At 43.2% G+C, this 18,550-nt stretch overlaps 1 protein-coding gene across 1 annotated transcript in view; it reads left to right on the top strand.

Moving 5' to 3' along the window:
- The window catches only part of ABHD17B (abhydrolase domain containing 17B, depalmitoylase), a 68,787-nt gene that overhangs the window by 38,962 nt on the left and 11,275 nt on the right, over positions 1-18,550 (top strand). Inside the window, exon 2 of the mRNA XM_089691065.1 lies at positions 2,103-2,577. Within this exon, the coding sequence (XP_089547191.1) occupies positions 2,111-2,577 (467 nt within the window). The 5' untranslated portion in view covers positions 2,103-2,110. The remainder of the gene's footprint in view (positions 1-2,102; positions 2,578-18,550) is intronic.

Genomic DNA, 18,550 nt, shown 5'->3' with positions numbered 1-18,550 from the left:
CAAAAGTGCCGACGATGCCCACTTTCTCCATTCATAGAAGCTGTACTATAGCTTCCCTCAGTGGAGGAGGCAGACTCTTCATTCATCCGCCTATCCTCCATTCGTAGAATGCTTATCATAGTAGGAACCAATAGTACAGCTTCTATGAATAGAGCACAAGGACAGAAAGGGTGGACATAGCTGGCGCTTGTGACCAGTGGGAACCTCTTTTATTAATTTCCACAGCATTGGGAGACCATAGCTGTGGAGGAGTCCAGGAGGGCAGAGGATTGAAGATTTTAAAGGAACAGAGCAGCCACTAGCAAAAGGGACACAGGTTATCCATTCAAGTTCTGTTCCTGGTACTAATTTTAATAAAATAATCACTAAGCATCAGCGTGGAATTGGGAATTAAGCTTGGAACTGGAAATTTCATCACACTTTCTCTAGATTTGTAAAATTTACAGAAATTTAAAAAAAAGAGGAAATCCTTGATTACATCCATGGCACTAATGACTGTACTTGAAGGATTGAAAACATTTGTCTTTATTATTAATAAATATATTATTATACAGGATTTATATAGCGCTGTACAAAATAAGGCGAGACAATACAGCTCAATACAAGAGGGTTAGGAGGGCCCTGCTCTTTGGAGCTTACAATTTGATTGTGTGTGTGTATGTGTGTGTTTGTTTATATATATATATATATATATATATATATATATATATATATATATATATATATAATAAAAATATACATTTTTTGTTTTTATTTCTTTAAAAATAACAAACCTTTTATACTTCCCTGCTCTGTTCCATGGGATCTCCTCTTCTCTGATCCCCTGCCAGTGCTCTTGGCTCCTCCTCTTCTTGGTGTGCCACCATAGGAAGCCTCTTCCCATTGTGGCAGACCTCTGTGCGTTTGCTCCCGAACCATGCTGCATGTGTCTGTAGGCACACAGTGAGACTCGGCCCGCTCTCATCACAGGATTTGACTTTACAGCAGGTGGAGCCATTGGCTCTAAGCAAAGGCTTTGAAAGTAGGGAGAAGAGCAAGCCGCTGAAATGGGCACAGCACTAGATCAGGCTTCGCAAAGGGGGGAGAGTAATAGATGCATAAACGAAAACATTTTTCAGGAAATGTTTGGGCTCTACAAACACTTTAATCTCTGTCCTTCCACTGTGAGCACTGCTGTGGTCTTGGGCTCTGTGCTGAAATTAATGGTCAAATTCCACCCAAATTCAGGGCCACCCTGAGCAATAAAGGGAATTGGTACAGGCATTAGGGGGTGGGGCTTAAAGATTAGCGTATTTACCATTTTCTACATCTCCATCCTTGATTGTGCGCTTATCTCAGGACCCAGTGGGCCATAGAGTTTGTTTATGGTCGGGATCCTTTTATCCGTTGAAGCTCAATTGTAGAAATTACACACACAGAAACAATCATTGGTTATGTCTTAAGACCACTATACACAGCTGGAGAGAATATTGACTCCCTTGGTTCAGCTAACAGCATTAATGGAGAAGCCGCCAGTGCTTGTATTTGTGCCAGCACTTCATCCATGTCAGTGCTCCATCCAGCCCCCCTTAAATACTTTTGCCATATTTGTTACTTGAAACAGGAAAACAGACTACTGTCTGCAGCGATACTGAAGGCCACAGAATAAGTGCCAGTGGGCTGCAGGTTGGACACCAGGACTAAATAAAGTTCTTTGCAACATTTTTTTCTTTTTTTTTTTTTTTTTTTGCAAGGTTATATTTCCATGATCTGTATTGCCCTGTTCAGTAGAAAGAAGAAATAGTTATGGTATTTAATGCAGCACACGAGTCTGAATAGAGCAGTGAATTTCTTTTGTGCTGGAATAAAGTTATTTTTCCATTACATGGTTCCATTCGCTGCCACCAGTGCAAAGAAGGTCAGAGTATTTCCTGGCCACTAGGGAATAGTCAGTTCCTCTCAAAATAAACCATCTGCTTGTTTGTTCAGCAAATATCTCTTGGTAAATGTATAATAGTTGTTTGATTAGGCACCTTTCCCCTTAGAAATCATGCTTTGAATGAAATAAAGCAAATATTCACTGATTTTATCCAAGTACTAATTAATGTGTGTTTTCTTCCCAGGAACCACCATGAATAATCTTTCATTCAGCGAGCTGTGTTGCCTCTTTTGCTGCCCACCATGTCCAGGGAAAATCGCCTCCAAACTTGCCTTCTTACCTCCTGATCCAACTTACACTCTTATATGTGATGAGAGTGGAAGCCGCTGGACTCTTCATTTGACTGAACGAGCGGACTGGCAATATTCTGCCCGAGAAAAAGACGCTATAGAGTGTTTCATGACTAGAACCAGCCGTGGAAACCGCATTGCCTGCATGTTTGTACGCTGCTCTCCAAATGCTAAGTACACACTTCTATTCTCTCATGGAAATGCTGTAGATTTGGGTCAGATGAGCAGCTTTTATATAGGACTTGGCTCTCGGATAAATTGTAACATATTCTCCTACGATTATTCTGGATATGGGTCAAGCTCTGGAAAGCCATCAGAGAAGAATTTATATGCTGACATTGATGCTGCTTGGATTGCTCTAAGAACAAGGTCAGTGATTCTGTGTTATGGATATAAAGGTTTTTTTGGTCTGTAGTGGAAAGGAGCCATCCCCAGGCTGCATGGTGCTTCCTCTCAGGAAATTGTTTAAAGGTGTGTTTTGGGTTTTCTTGGGGGTTTTTTTGTTTTTTTTTTTTTTAAAAGATTGGTCAAGGGTTATACCTTTTTAAGTTTTTATTACTGTCTGTGCCCCTTTGAGCAGATTTTCCCTTTTTTCATTTTTGCTGGTGATCACAAAGAGAGAGGCAGAGGAAATTAAAAAATTTTAGAGTTGTCCTGTGAACCAGAGGTAAGGGAAAATATTCCAATGGGGACACTTGTTCTGGGGCAGCTGTCCCTTACTTTGGGAGATTTCCTCTAACTTCCTATTGTCTCATCTCAAGACAGGCAACAAAAAAAAAAATACCTGAAAAGTTTTAACTCTTCCCTATTCTATCTAAAACAGGTTTAGCTATATGTAAATTTTAAGTATAATTACAGACAAATCTTAAATTTGATACTAAACCTGAAAATGTTTTTACCCTAATGCATTGCTTGCACTAAGGTAGAAAACGTTTTTAGTTTCCGTGGCTTTTGCTGCTGTCGGTCAAATGCGCTGAAGAGGTAGTGCGGGGGGGGGGGGGGGGCGGGTCTATGTAGCGTGGCTCTGTAGACAGAGGTCGGGGAGCATGCATACAGCATGTATCCCCATAGCAAGTGGCTTGCTATGGGGATACACAAAAAGGAGGAGGAGCTGGGAGGCGACCCAAGAAGAAGAGGATCGGGGTTGTTCTGTGCAATACCAGAGCAAGTGAGTATAACAGATTTCTTATTTTTTTAATCAAAAATAATAAACCTGCTTTTAATAACAGTTTTTTTTTTTTTTTGCTCTGGTTTTTCACTCGCTTCCAGTTGTACTGATGGTAATGGTTACCATGATGGGAAGTAGAAATTTCTCCAAGGACACAGTGTGTGTTTGTAGACAGAAATCTCATTCATGGGTCTTCCCCCCCCCATCCCCCACTTCATCCAAAAGTAAAAAGTGTACCAATAATTTCTTCCTCTTGATCTACTTTACATCCTAGTTTATTTCCATATGTCCTACATTTGACCTGCCCACCAACACACAGGGCTTTATCTTGTTCTTTTCTTATATTATGGTTACTCCGGCACTATACATAAGTGCGAATAAAGTTGAATTGTGAGGTTAAACTCTACAGCATCTTATTGACAAGGAGGTGTGGTTTCATGGAATGACCCTTTAAAATACAGTCAGGTCCATAAAGAGAGAAGCCAATTGTCCCATTACTTCTGCTCCCTTACTAAGTGGAAGGCACATATGCAAACTGTTGTAATTCCTACACCGTTCACCTGATTTGGATGTAAATACCCTCAGATTAAAGCTGACAGTCTGCAGTTAAAGCCCATCTTGTTTGTTTCATTTCAAATCCATTGTGGTGGTGTATAGAGCCAAAAATGTTAGAATTGTGTCGATGTCCCAATATTTATGGACCTGACTGTATGTTCTCCATCCAAAATGTAAAAAAAAAAAAAACCCACTTACAATTAATACAAGGTGGAAATGGCCTACCTCTCCAGGTTTTCCCCACTAGAGCAGTCACTTGGTTATCTTGCAGTTTTATAGTGCAAACAGCCTACTGTATGTATCATTAAAGCGGGGAAGTTGGCATTGGCTTTTCAAGAGGACGCAGTATATAGTGATCAAGATTTTCCAAAACACAGGTCCTACTTTCTTTTTTTTTTTTTTTTTTTTGTATCATTTCAATGTGTTGTCCTGCTGCAGCAGTACTCAGCAGTTGAAGGGAGCTACTGTATAGAATAGCTATACCTGTTAGGCTTCATTCACATTAGACATTTTTTCCTGCTTCTAAATGCCCCTGCATGTTAGCCTATGTGTCCATGCACACATAGGCTTTTAGAGGAGTTTAGAGGCAGAAAAAAACCTACTGCCTTCGCGCCAGGAGCAGGAACATTTTGCCATGAACGTTTGTAAATGCGTCTAAACTTGCATTAGTGCTAGGCGTGTTTAGCACTTGAGCATGCAGTTATTTTAATGGCCAGAATACATTTCTGGCCTGTGTTTAACTGTCCGGCATCTGGACTATATTTTATGTTGTATGCATGAAAAAGTTTGTGCTAACATTTGCTTGTGGCCATGGACACTGCTGCTGAGGGTTGGCATGTAAATATCAACGGTGTGTAGCCAGCAGTGCTGCTAACGTTGATTACACGTTATTGATGTCTACATCTCACCCTGAATGAGTTATTGGTGTGCTAGTGCTTGGGCAGAATGACCTCCACCTTCCATCATACAATATATAAACCTCAATAGTGTGTAGTTGGCACAGGTGGCACCAATGGTTATACAGTGGGGCAAAAAAGTATTTAGTCAGCCACCAATTGTGTAAGTTCTCCCACTTAAAAAGATGAGAGAGGCCTGTAATTGGCATCATAGGTAGACTTCAACTATGAGAGACAAAATGAGAAAAAAAATCCAGACAATCACATTGGCTGATTTGGAAAGAATTTATTTGCAAATTGTGGTGGAAAATAAGTATTTGGTCAATATCAAAAGTTCATCTCAATACTTTGTTATATATCCTTTGGCAATGACAGAGGTCAAACGTTTCCTGTAAGTCTTCACAAGGTTGGCACACACTGTTGCTGGTATGTTGGCCCATTCCTCCATGCAGATCTCCTGTAGAGCAGTGATGTTTTGGGGCTGTCGCTGGGCAACACGGACTTTCAACTCTCTCCAAAGGTTTTCTATGGGGTTGAGATCTGGAGACTGGCTAGGCCACTCCAGGACCTTGAAATGCTTCTTACGAAGCCACTCCTTCGTTGCCCAGGCGGTATGTTTGGGATCATTGTCATGTTGGAAGACCCAGCCATGTTTCATCTTCAATGCCCTTGCTGATGGAAGGAGGTTTTCACTCAAAATCTCACGATACATGGCCCCATTTATTCTGTCCTGTACATGGATCAGTCGTCCTGGTCCCTTTGTGGAGAAACAGGATCTGAGTCCCTGGCGGCGTAGTGTGTTACTGATGGTAGCCTTTGTTACGTTGGTCCCAGCTCTCTGCAGGTCATTCACTAGGTCCCCCCGTGTGGTCATAGGATTTTTGCTCACTGGTCTTGTGATCATTTTGACCCCACGGGGTGAGATCTTGCATGGAGCCCCAGATCGAGGGAGATTATCAGTGGTCTTGTATGTCTTCCATTTTCTAATTATTGCTCCCATAGTTGATTTGTTCACACCAAGCTGCTTGCCTATTGCAAATTCAGTCTTCCCAGCCTGGTGCAGGTCTACAATTTTGTTTCTGGTGTCCTTCGACAGCTCTTTGGTCTTCACCATAGTGGAGTTTGGAGTGTGACTGTTTGTTTGAGGTTGTGGACAGGTGTCTTTTATACTGATAACAAGTTCAAACAGGTGCCATTGATACAGGTAATGAGTGCAGGACAGAGGAGCCTCTTAAAGAAGAAGGTACAGGTCTGTGAGAGGCAGAAATCTTGCTTGTTTGTAGGTGACCAAATACTTATTTTCCACCATAATTTGCAAATAAATTCTTTCCAAATCAGCCAATGTGATTGTCTGGATTTTTTTTCACATTTTGTCTCTCATAGTTGAGGTCTACCTATGATGCCAAATTACAGGCATCTCTCATCTTTTTAAGTGGGAGATCTTGCACAATTGGTGGCTGACTAAATACTTTTTTGCCCCACTGTATATTGTGTTTCTACACATTGGCCCTTAGCAACAGCCAATAGGGTCTGTGTACATTGTACGCATGTAAACATTGGCGCAAACATTGCATGCATACAGCATTTGAACAGGATCTTCCTTCCAGCAAGATTTTGTATAAAAATGTCCATGTGCCCTAGGGACTGAAACACACCTTTCCAATGGTATGTATTGCGATAACATGCATTATGCATATTGTCATTCTTTTTGATTGAGTTAACAATATAGCCTTGATGTGCATATTCCAGAGCACCACAATGCACAGTAAAACAAATGGGAAAATGCTGCATGTGGTTTTAGGGCTCATGTACACTGCAGCTGATAAACTCACGTTTAAGAGCTGTTCAGCATTTTTTTTGAGCAACCCCTGAATGTGCCCTAATGTTTTCCTATGTATCCATGTACACATCTTTGTTTGCAGTCCTTTACAGGCATTTGAGTTTACAGTCATTTTTTTGAACGCAGAAAACTTGCGTTCAGCAGTCGATTATATCAGCGTTTCAAACCCTTGTAAACGTGGAAAATCGCATTCATAAGCATTTGCGTTTGAAATTTTTTTTTAACTCTGCCAGTTCCCGATGCTGTTCAGAGAATTTTTTCATCATGAAAAATGCATGCAAAGTGTTTTCAAGGTACTCAAATGGACAAAACACTGAACACAGGATGTTCCTACCATGCTTGTAACACATTGTAATGACCAATTCACACCTCAGACCTCTCCCACCCTTGGAAACAAGATATGTTAATGACCATTCACACCTGAAATTCCTCAGGAAGACCCCCTGCCAGGCGGCCTTAATGACTCACTCCTCCACCAGACACCTTTCCCACCCTTGGAAACAAGATATGTTAATGACCATTCACACCTGAAATTCCTCAGGAAGACCCCCTGCCAGGCGGCCTTAATGACTCACTCCTCCACCAGACACCTTTCCCACCCTTGGAAACAAAAGAAATGTTAATGAGCAACTCACACCTAAGCTAATCACAACACATACTGCTATCTCTGCTTCTACTGCTTTCTCTAAAACAGTCTGAAATAGTTAATAATTTACCACTTTTCAGTGCATTCTGGGCATTTGGGAGGTTCTCCTGTGCTTATCTTTAAAAAAAACACTTCTAAACGCAAACGTGCATAAACGCGTTATCCAAACGCGGCTAAACAGATATTTTTAATCTACATTTTCCAGCAGTCAGTTTCCATTGTTCAGAAGTGTCCCGTGTACATGGGGCCTTAGTTTCTTTTCCTGTGCAATGGTGACCCATTAACAAAAAAAAAAAGAGCAAGGAGTAATATTTTCAAAGCTTCTATGGGGCAGATTGAATCAAAAAAGGTTATGTGGAGCTGAAGCTAGTGTTGCGCTTTTAAAGTGTTCATCCATAGCCGAGGAATTCTGACAAGTAGTCTATATTTTTTTTTATTTCCTGCATGAGTCAAGATAGTATCCATTTCTTGGAAATGCTAAATGTTGGATAGTGCATGGCAGGTTCATACTCACATGATGTTAGGTAAGCCTGATATCTTCATTCTGCAAGACATTTCCCAGTGATGTGTAAAATATCTTGGCCCCTTCTTAAACTGTGTTTTATTGCCAGCCTTCTCTAGGTTTTTTTATTTTTTTGTAAAGATGGAAAGTTGAAGGGGAGCTTTAAAATATGAGGGTTCCTACGCACCTTAAGTCATAACACAAATTAACAGCAAGGTTTTAATGCATGTTATAAAGTGGGATAACTTATGTGCTTTATACCTTCATTCTTTATATGTATCCGAACACATACCCCTAAACACAGAGATGTGACTTGCATTATGGTGTACCGTGTTTAACAAAAATAGTTCAGGTTTGACTTTCTGTGCTTTGGGGCATGGCGAGGTCCAGTTCAAAATGAATAGTCTGCCTATGGATGAACAGAAACTTGTGCATGTTATGGTGTAAGCAAGCCCTGAAGGCAGTTTCACTGTACTGCACTGATTCACAAAATGCTTAAAATGGCAAATGCTATGTAAAAGAAAAATCTGGGTCATAATTCATTGCAGTAATCACAGGTAGAAATGCCTTGTTGGACTTGAAGCGCCTATGAATACCAGGTGTCTTCATTGGAGTGTGATCATATTGTTCCTCCCATTTCTGTGCACATGTACGCTTTCACGGAAGTGACTCAGTGTATAGGAAGTATTAAGTGCTGACTCAGTATTTGAATACATTGTGGTGTACATAATAGGATTGGTATGATGCATAGATTTGTGATGATTATCGCAGATTTTCTCCACCAGTAATTTATGTAATTTTTTTTTTTAAGTACTTGTGAAACATCCAAGCAGTATGTTTTGCTTCTTAGATTAACCACTTCAGCTTTTATACCCTTTTTGGACCAGAGCAATTGTTTTCTTTTCCACTATAGACCTGTTTAATCAGCGATAACTTTGTCATTACTTGAAGAGTAGTAAAACACAACATAGCAATACAGTCAGTGTTTCCCTTCTACATAATAGACCACAAGGAATGCTGGAAATCACTGTAGTGGTCATAACTACTACAGTGGTAGCCAAATCTTTAGTCATGTGCCAAGCAACGTCTGCACCACAGGTGGTTGCTCGCCCTGCAATGCCGTCATTCAAATGGATACAAGGCCTTGTCTGATTGGACAAGGTGGAGATTATGATGTCACTATTAGATTATAAACTCTCAAGAGCAGGGCCCGCCTAAACTTCTTGTATTGACGTGCGTAGAACTGTATTGTCTCCCTTTGCTCAGTGCTTTAGATTACAAACTTTAGGCACTATATAACACCTGTATAATATTGTAACTGCCCCTTTTTCCCCACCCCGTCCATTCGGAAAATGCCTAGTAGTGCTGTCTAGAGCGGTGATTTCCAGCTTCCCCAACAGCCCATTGGATATGCATACTTGCATTGTGCCAAGCTTAAAGTGTTACTAAGCCCACAACCGTAAAATCCATTTGTATATTCAGTAAAGCATGCTTGTTATACTCACTGTGGAACCTAAGGGGTTAATCCTTCACATTGTGTAAAAGAATGGTTGATCCTGTCTTCTCTGATCCTGCCCTTCTTCTACTGTGCCCAGTATATCTATGATAGAAAAGATCATTGGGGGAAGCTGCACATGCTCAATTTGGTATGTATTGCTAGACAGTTTTTTTTTTTTTTTTGCCTTGGGAGAGTGCATGTGATCAGCACAGAGCCAGTCAGCACTGTCCAAACATAGTCAGGGGTCCTGCAGCCTAATTGGGGAGAATGAAAACTTCTCCGAGTTTTAACCAGTGTTCTGCTGGACACTGATAGATGCCACAAGACTGCTCTAACTGCTGATGAGAAAAGGTATTTAGCAGTTTATATTTACTAAACTACCGTATTTTTCGCACCATAAGACGCACTTTTTTCCCCCCAAAAAAGGGGGGAAAATGTCAGTGCGTCTTATGGAGCGAATATGGAGCGGCCGGTCCAGTATTTCCACTGCCGCCGTGTCAGAACACCGGGCCGGCCGCTCAGCTCTACAGCGGGACCTTATAGAGATGACTGCTGACCTTTGGGGAGGGGGGGGAGCGGGTACCTGAATTTGACAGATACCCGCTCCCACTTCCGTGGAGTTGTTCTTTCATCTTACCCGTTCCTCTATCCAGCGGCGCGGTCTTCCCGGCTTCTGTAGTATGGGCATGACAGCCAGGTGCCAAGTGCGCATGCGCAGGAAGCGGTGCTTTTTGTGACTGGTAAGGCGGCACCTGGGACACATGACAGATCCCAGAAGCCGCCGGACCAATCACAAAGCGCAAGTGCTTCTCGCTCATGCGCACTGGGCACCCGGCTGTCATGCCGAGCACCATTACAGAAGCCGGGAAGACAGCGCGCGGCTGGATCGAGGAACAGGTAAGATGAAAGAACAACTCCGCGGAAGTGGGAGCGGGTACCTGTCAAATTCAGGTACCCGCTCCCCAAAGGTCAGCAGTCGTCTCTGGTCATCCCCTGTACTGTGTCTGCAGTCTCTGGTCATCCCCTGTACTGTGTCTGCAGTCTCTGGTCATCCCCTGTACTGTGTCTGCAGTCTCTGGTCATCCCCTGTACTGTGTCTGCAGTCTCTGGTCATCCCCTGTACTGTGTCTGCAGTCTCTGGTCATCCCCTGTACTGTGTCTGCAGTCTCTGGTCATCCCCTGTACTGTGTCTGCAGTCTCTGGTCATCCCCTGTACTGTGTCTGCAGTCTCTGGTCATCCCCTGTACTGTGTCTGCAGTCTCTGGTCATCCCCTGTACTGTGTCTGCAGTCTCTAGTCATCCCCTGTACTGTGTCTGCAGTCTCTGGTCATCCCCTGTACTGTGTCTGCAGTCTCTGGTCATCCCCTGTACTGTGTCTGCAGTCTCTGGTCATCCCCTGTACTGTGTCTGCAGTCTCTGGTCATCCCCTGTACTGTGTCTGCAGTCTCTGGTCATCCCCTGTACTGTGTCTGCAGTCTCTGGTCATCCCCTGCACTGTGTCCGCAGTCTCTGGTCATCCCCTGCACTGTGTCCGCAGTCTCTGGTCATCCCCTGCACTGTGTCCGCAGTCTCTGGTCATCCCCTGCACTGTGTCCGCAGTCTCTGGTCATCCCCTGCACTGTGTCCGCAGTCTCTGGTCATCCCCTGCACTGTGTCCGCAGTCTCTGGTCATCCCCTGCACTGTGTCCGCAGTCTCTGGTCATCCCCTGCACTGTGTCCGCAGTCTCTGGTCATCCCCTGCACTGTGTCCGCAGTCTCTGGTCATCCCCTGCACTGTGTCCGCAGTCTCTGGTCATCCCCTGCACTGTGTCCGCAGTCTCTGGTCATCCCCTGCACTGTGTCCGCAGTCTCTGGTCATCCCCTGCACTGTGTCCGCAGTCTCTGGTCATCCCCTGCACTGTGTCCGCAGTCTCTGGTCATCCCCTGCACTGTGTCCGCAGTCTCTGGTCATCCCCTGCACTGTGTCCGCAGTCTCTGGTCATCCCCTGCACTGTGTCCGCAGTCTCTGGTCATCCCCTGCACTGTGTCCGCAGTCTCTGGTCATCCCCTGCACTGTGTCCGCAGTCTCTGGTCATCCCCTGCACTGTGTCCGCAGTCTCTGGTCATCCCCTGCACTGTGTCCGCAGTCTCTGGTCATCCCCTGCACTGTGTCCGCAGTCTCTGGTCATCCCCTGCACTGTGTCCGCAGTCTCTGGTCATCCCCTGCACTGTGTCCGCAGTCTCTGGTCATCCCCTGCACTGTGTCCGCAGTCTCTGGTCATCCCCTGCACTGTGTCCGCAGTCTCTGGTCATCCCCTGCACTGTGTCCGCAGTCTCTGGTCATCCCCTGCACTGTGTCCGCAGTCTCTGGTCATCCCCTGCACTGTGTCCGCAGTCTCTGGTCATCCCCTGCACTGTGTCCGCAGTCTCTGGTCATCCCCTGCACTGTGTCCGCAGTCTCTGGTCATCCCCTGCACTGTGTCCGCAGTCTCTGGTCATCCCCTGCACTGTGTCCGCAGTCTCTGGTCATCCCCTGCACTGTGTCCGCAGTCTCTGGTCATCCCCTGCACTGTGTCCGCAGTCTCTGGTCATCCCCTGCACTGTGTCCGCAGTCTCTGGTCATCCCCTGCACTGTGTCTGCAGTCCATTAGTTCAGAATTTTTTTTTCCTGTTTTCTGCCTCTAAAACCTAGGTGCGTCTTATGGTCAGGTGCGTCTTATGGAGCGAAAAATACGGTAATTGCATTTCTATGTGCTGTGGGAGACCAGATATAGTGAATGCAGGGTCCTGGGTTTAGTAACACTTTAAATCAACACAGCTTAGTCAATTCTCAACCCTCTGCTTGCTATTGGACAGTGAAGAAGCAGCAGAGTGATGAGGTCATCTGTGCCTTTCTCAATATGTTAGAGTGCCTTGAAAAAGTATTCTTCCCCCTGAAATTTTCCAAAAATACAACAAAAAATGTCAATGTATTGTATTGGGATTTTATGTGATAGACTAACACAAAGTGGCACATAATTTTGAAGTGGAAAGAAAATGGTTTTCAAAATTTTTTACAAATAAATATCTGAAAAGCGTGGCGTGCATTTGTATACTTTGTAGAACCACGTTTTGCTGCAATTACAGCTACAGGTCTTTTTGGGTATGTCTCTACCAGCTTTGTACATCTAGAGAGTGAACTTTTGCCCATTCTTCTTTGCAAAATAGCTCAAGCTCTGTCAGAGTGGATGGGGAGTGTCTGTGAACAGCAATTTTCAAGTCTTGCCACAGACTCGCAATTGGATTTAGGTCTGGACTTTGACTGGGCCATTCTAACACATGAATATGCTTTGATCTAAACCATTCCATTGTAGCTCTGGCTGGATGTTTAGGGTTGTTGTCCTGCTGGAAGGTGAACCTCCATCCCAGTCTAAAGTCTTTTGCAGACTCTAACAGGTTTTCTTCTACGATTGTCTGTATTTGGCCCCATCCATATTTCCATCAACTCTGACCAGCTTCCCTGTCCCTGCCGAAGAAAAGCATCCCCACAACATGATGCTGCCACCACATTTCACGGTGGGGATGGTGTGTTCAGGGTGATGTGCAGCATCATATGATCAGAGCACCTTCTTCCACATATTTGCTGTGTCCCCCACATGGCTTCTCGCAAGCTGCATCCAGGACTTCTTATGGCTTTCTTTCAACAATGACTTTCTTCTTGTCACTCTTCCATAAAGGCCCGATTTCTGGAGTGCAAGACTAATAGTTTTCCTGTGGACAGATTCTCCCACTTGAGCTGTGGATTTCTGAAGCTCCTCCAGAGTTACCATGGGCCTCTTGGCTGCTTCTCTGATGAATGCTCTCCTTGCCCGGCTTGTCAGTTTAGGTGAGTGGCCATGTCTTGGTAGGTTTGCAGTTGTGCCATGCTCTTTCCATTTTCGGATGATGGATTGAACAGTGCTCCTGTGATGTTCAAAGCTTGGGATATTTTTTTTATAACCTAACCTTGCATTAAACTTTTCCACAACTTTATCCCTGACCTGTCTGGTGTGTTCCTTGGCTGTCATGATGCTGTATGTTCACTAAAGTTCTCTAACAAACCCCTGAGGGCTTCACAGAACATAGGTATTTATACTGAGATTAAATTACACACAGGTGGACTAATATTTACTAATTAGGTGACTTCTGAAGGCAATTGGTTTCACTAGATTTTAGTTAGGGGTATTAGAGTAAAGGGGGCTGAATACAAATGCACACCACACTTTTTTTTCAGATAGGGTTTTTTTTTTTTTAATTTTGAAAACCATTTATCATTTTCCTTCCACTTCACAAGTATGTGTCACTTTGTATTGGTCTATCGCATTAAATCCAAATAAAATACAATTACGTTTTTGTTTGTATCATGACAAAATGTGGAAAATTTCAAGGGGTATGAATACTTTTTCAAGGCACTGTAGTTGTCAACATACAGCAGTCTGGATTCTGATAAAAGAGATTCTTTTTAAATAAAATATTCGCTGATCAGCCATAATATTATGACCACCAACCATAACCTGTCAAACTATGGCATACTGAAGGTATGCTTTGATATCTGGCACCAAGCTGTCAGTTGCAGATCCTTTAAGTCCTGTAAATTGTGATGTGGGACTTCCATGGATTGGACTTGTTTTTCCAGCACATCCCACAGATGCTTGATTGGATTGTGATCTGGAAAATTTGGAGGCCAAGTCAACACCTCAAACTTGTTATTGTGTTCCCCTAACTATTCTTGAATTGATCATACCTGACCACCACCTTCCATTTTTCTCTGTGTCCCAGTTCTAATGCTCACTTGCCCATTTTAGGTGCTTTTGACTGTGGACACGGGTCAGCATGGGCACCCTGACCTGTCAGCAGCTGCCCAGCCCCATATGCAACAAACTGAAATGCACTGTGTGTTCTGACACCTTTTCTATTGGAACCAGCATTAACTTTTTCAGCAACTTTAGCTACAGTAGCTCTTACATGGAAATCCTGAAGTGTGACGGTGTTTTCTGAGTTCCAGTGAAGGATCTGTGTTAGAAGGTAGTAAAATCTAGCATTAGTCCTGGCAGTATAAAGCTCACTTGTGTTGGCCTCTGTGAACTTTTCTGAAGAGCCGGGGTGGTCAGCCTCCTGAGATGTAATTACTGTGCTCCTTAAACAAATTTAAGCTAAATATTTAACCTGGATGTCAGACTCATTACAGGATCAGACCGAGGTCTTAACCTTTCCCAACCTTTGCATGTGGTTTGAAGATACAGCTTACATATGCAAATAACCCATGTATATGATACCCCCCCCCCCCCCAAATATATTTATAACCCATATTTATGCAGAGAGCACTGAAAGATATCAGATATCTTGGCAAAATCAACAAATACTTCTTTGCATTTATCCAACGAAAAAATTTTGGTATATTATTTAGCAGACCAAAAAAGGAATAAAGAAGAAAAGTTCATTGAGTTTACATACTTAAGTCTACTGTGTGAACTTTTGCATCAACACAAGGTTGCCAAAGTCGGGCAGATATCTGCCCCAGAGCAGTGGCCATCAAGACCTCTCTCTGTATTTGAAAGTGCCAGGTCCTGCATTCATGAACTTTACAAACAAGTCAGATGCTCTGCAGAGTGTAAGATCAAGCTGATCAATTCCTGCATTAAGTAGAATATTTCTATCTACTGCTAAAATTTGCTTCAGCCTTTGTTCACACTGATGTGGAATGTTTTCTGAGCGAAATCCGCACAGTAGCAGAATCACATCCCTTTCATACGAACTGCTGCAGGTGTGTATGTTAACACCCTGAAAGTGGTCTGCAAAGCACTGTGCCATGTGCAGAATCGAATTGCATAGGTGTGAATACCCATGCGATCAGATTATAGAGAGGACCAAAAAAAGGGTCCTGCACATTTTTGGTGCGGTGCGATTAGAGCCATACAAAATGTATGTAAAAATTGCACAGTAATGCGGTGCGGTTCCTGTGGGAATCACAGCGATATACCGCACCACATATGTGTGAACCCAGGCTCTTGATTTATTATTGAAGGGGAAATACCAGTCTTCTCTCTACCATAGAAAAGGGAACACAGCAGGAGAAAGCATTATTTTGTCACTAAATAGTTGAACCTTACATGACCTGATCTGCCATGAAACTTTCCAGGTTGGATCATACAGGAACAGACACCTGCTTGGAGCACTTTACTTCTCCAGCTTGCTGCACTGCTATATGGTGCCATGTGATTTCTGTACAGTGTGTTGCCATAAAGTTCCCCAGGCTGCATTGAAGTGTGAATGGGACACATAGGAAACCATTGTTTCCTGTGTGCTCTTTCAGTGACAGACATTTTACAATTCAGTAAAACAACTGTCACCACACAATGTGTGAAATAGCCCTCATAGCTTTTGGAAATGCAGAAGGGATCCTTTGCATCTTTCTGAAGTTGGACAGTGAGTTACCACTCTAAAGCTGGCCATAGATGGCCAGTCCCTGCTAAACTGGCTGAGATTCGATCCAAGATTCGATCATCTATGGGCAGACTGGTTGTATCCAAGCCGATCCATCAATCCACTTAGGTACAACCAAATTTTTCACATGTGATTACTGCCGGTGGATATAGCCACTAGCAGTAATCATTGTGTTCTGTTACCTGCCCACAATTGTGCTGCAGGAGGAATTCCCCCATCAACCCTGACTATGTTGAGTGGAAATCAAACAGTTTACTTGCCTTCCATCTGTGGCACGCATCAACACAAGCAATATTGATGCAGGGATCTCTTCCTCTGCTCTGTTGTATTCAGCTCTTGCAGCCATTGGCCATTACTGCTAAACCCGATTTCAGTACATGTACTGGGCTTAAATCGAAGCTCTACCCAAAAGGGGAAGTTCTGCTTTAAGGCCTCCTCCCCTGCTTCTCTTTCAGTGTGGCTCTTTTGAGAATGGGGGGGCGGGTAACCAATTTTGACAGGTACCTTCTCCCACCACCTAGGCTACAGGTGTCAAACTGGCTGCCCTCCAGTTGTTGCCAAACTACAAGTCCCATGAGGCATTGCAAGATTGGCAGTTACAAGCATGACTCCCAAAGGCAGAGGCATGATAGGACTTGTAGTTTTGCAACAGCTGGAGGACCACCAGTTTGACACCCCTGACCTAGGCGATTAGAAGCAGAAGTTTTCCTCTCCCACTTCAAACCCAACCCCCCACATACCATTATTATTTATTAGCTCATTGCTAATTTCTTCTTGACACTCTCGGCTTTCCCTGTCCATAGGCACAAATATGCACGTTCACCTAATGTGAATTTGCATGTTTGTAAAAATCATGGTTAGTAACTTTTGTGCATGCATGGATGTCTGTAGATTGCTTTTGAATTCCTTTAAAAGGTTGGATGCATCCTGAAGAGCCTGAGAGACAGCCAGGTTATTGTAGCAATGGTGGGCTAAGGGCATCTTTAATGTAGAACTAAAAACAAAAAAAAAAACAAACGTCTGTGTTTGTTTTGTTTTGTTTTTTTATTTTGGATAGAGTAAAATGGGTTACAAGGTTTGTTTTAACTGTCTTTGTACCATTGGCGACATTTTTCTTCACTTCCTGTCTCATAGCCAAAACAGGAAGTGGAAGAAAATCCTCCAAAGTGAGGATTACCTGGTTGTTACCAGAAATGGTGTCCCCATTGGAAGATATCCCCATTATCCCTGTTCTAGGAACAAACCATGTACGATTCTCTTTTACGTTCAACTTCAGTGATGATGGTAAATAGGACATATAAAGAAGGTAATGCTCCCTAACAGGATAACGGACCACAATAAAAACCTGACAGGTGTTCTAATCGCTCTCCACTCTATCCAAGACTTTAAAAAAAAATAAAAAATGTTTTGCCTTTTAGCTATGCTTTTGTGTTTTTAAACAAATACTTTTTCTCTAGTTTTGGATTGTTCTAAAAGGTTAAAGTGGTAGTAAACTCCGCTTGATCACTGATACCTACAGGTGAACTTATAATGAAGCTTAGCTGTATAGGTAGAAGGAATATCTCCTAAACATGCACTGTTTAGGAGATATTCACTGTTTCTGCAGCCGGTGACGTCACTGGTGCATGCACACTGTATAATGAAGGGACGCTATACTGACTATACCATCCCTTCAGAGTGCTGTGCTACAATCATGGCTCCCGCACACATGCTGTCTTCGCAGCTCAGCCATTCAAATGTCCGGAGCTTGCAGACCCAGGAAGATGACCAGGTGAAGGTGGAAGCCCTGGCAGCGGTGACAGTGTGCTGCTGGAGTGCTTTAAGGTAAGCCTTTCATAATATGCTAGTAGGCTGTTCTACTAGAACATTGACATTAACTTGCAGGAGGAAGGAGCTTTTTTTTTTAAGTTGACTTTACTACCTCTTTAACCGCCTCCCCGCTGCTCTATAGCAGATATACTGCTACCGTATATAAACGTGTTTTTGTATGTCTGGGTAGGGGGCGCTCGCCCCTACTCGCGCTGCCTGCCGCAGCTATCGATCACCGGGTCCCGGCCGGTAATTACCGAGCATCTCCAACGAGGAGGAAGACTGTTTTGCTTACTAAAAGTCTTCCTCCCTGTCGGCTCGGGCACACTGCACTGCATGGCTGTGGACAGCCATCCAGAGCAGTGTGCTTACAGTGAAGCACACCCCCCGCCCCCTAGTAAAACACTCCCTACACAGTTAATCATTTGCCCCTCATATTAACCCCTCGATCTCCCCTTATATTAACCCCTTCCTGCGCAGTGCCATTAGTACAGTATCAGTGCTTTTTTTTTTTTTTTTTTTTTTTTTTTTTTTTTTTAATATATAGCACTGATTACTGTTTTGGTGTCACTGGGGATATCAATGACACAGCCAGTTTTCCCCAGTGTCAGAATGTCTGCCGCAGTATCGCTAAAAGTCACTGATCGCCGCCATTACTAGTAGAAAAAAAAATCCCAGTATCTATACTGCCATTTGTAAACGCTACAACTTTCACGTAAACTTACATTAATTTACACGTATTCTAATTTTTTTTTTTTAGCAAAGACGTCACAGAATACATTTTGGCGTAAATTTATGACGAAATTTGACTTTTTTAATTTTTTTTTTAGCTGGACATGTTTAATAGCAAAAGGTCCAAAATATTGTTTTTGGTTTTGTTTTTTTTCTCAATTGTCGGTCTTTTTTTTTTTTGTATAAAAACTGTTCAGGCGATCAAATACCACCGAAAGAAAGCTCAATTCTTGGGGGGAAAAAGGACATAAATTT

This window comes from Staurois parvus, unplaced genomic scaffold (genome assembly GCF_062004578.1).
Source record: "Staurois parvus isolate SC_StPar_1 unplaced genomic scaffold, SC_StPar_1.0 ptg000549l, whole genome shotgun sequence".
NCBI classification, from domain to species: domain Eukaryota; kingdom Metazoa; phylum Chordata; class Amphibia; order Anura; family Ranidae; genus Staurois; species Staurois parvus.
Note: the sequence above shows the minus strand (reverse complement) of the source record. Positions and strands in the feature narration are given on the sequence as shown.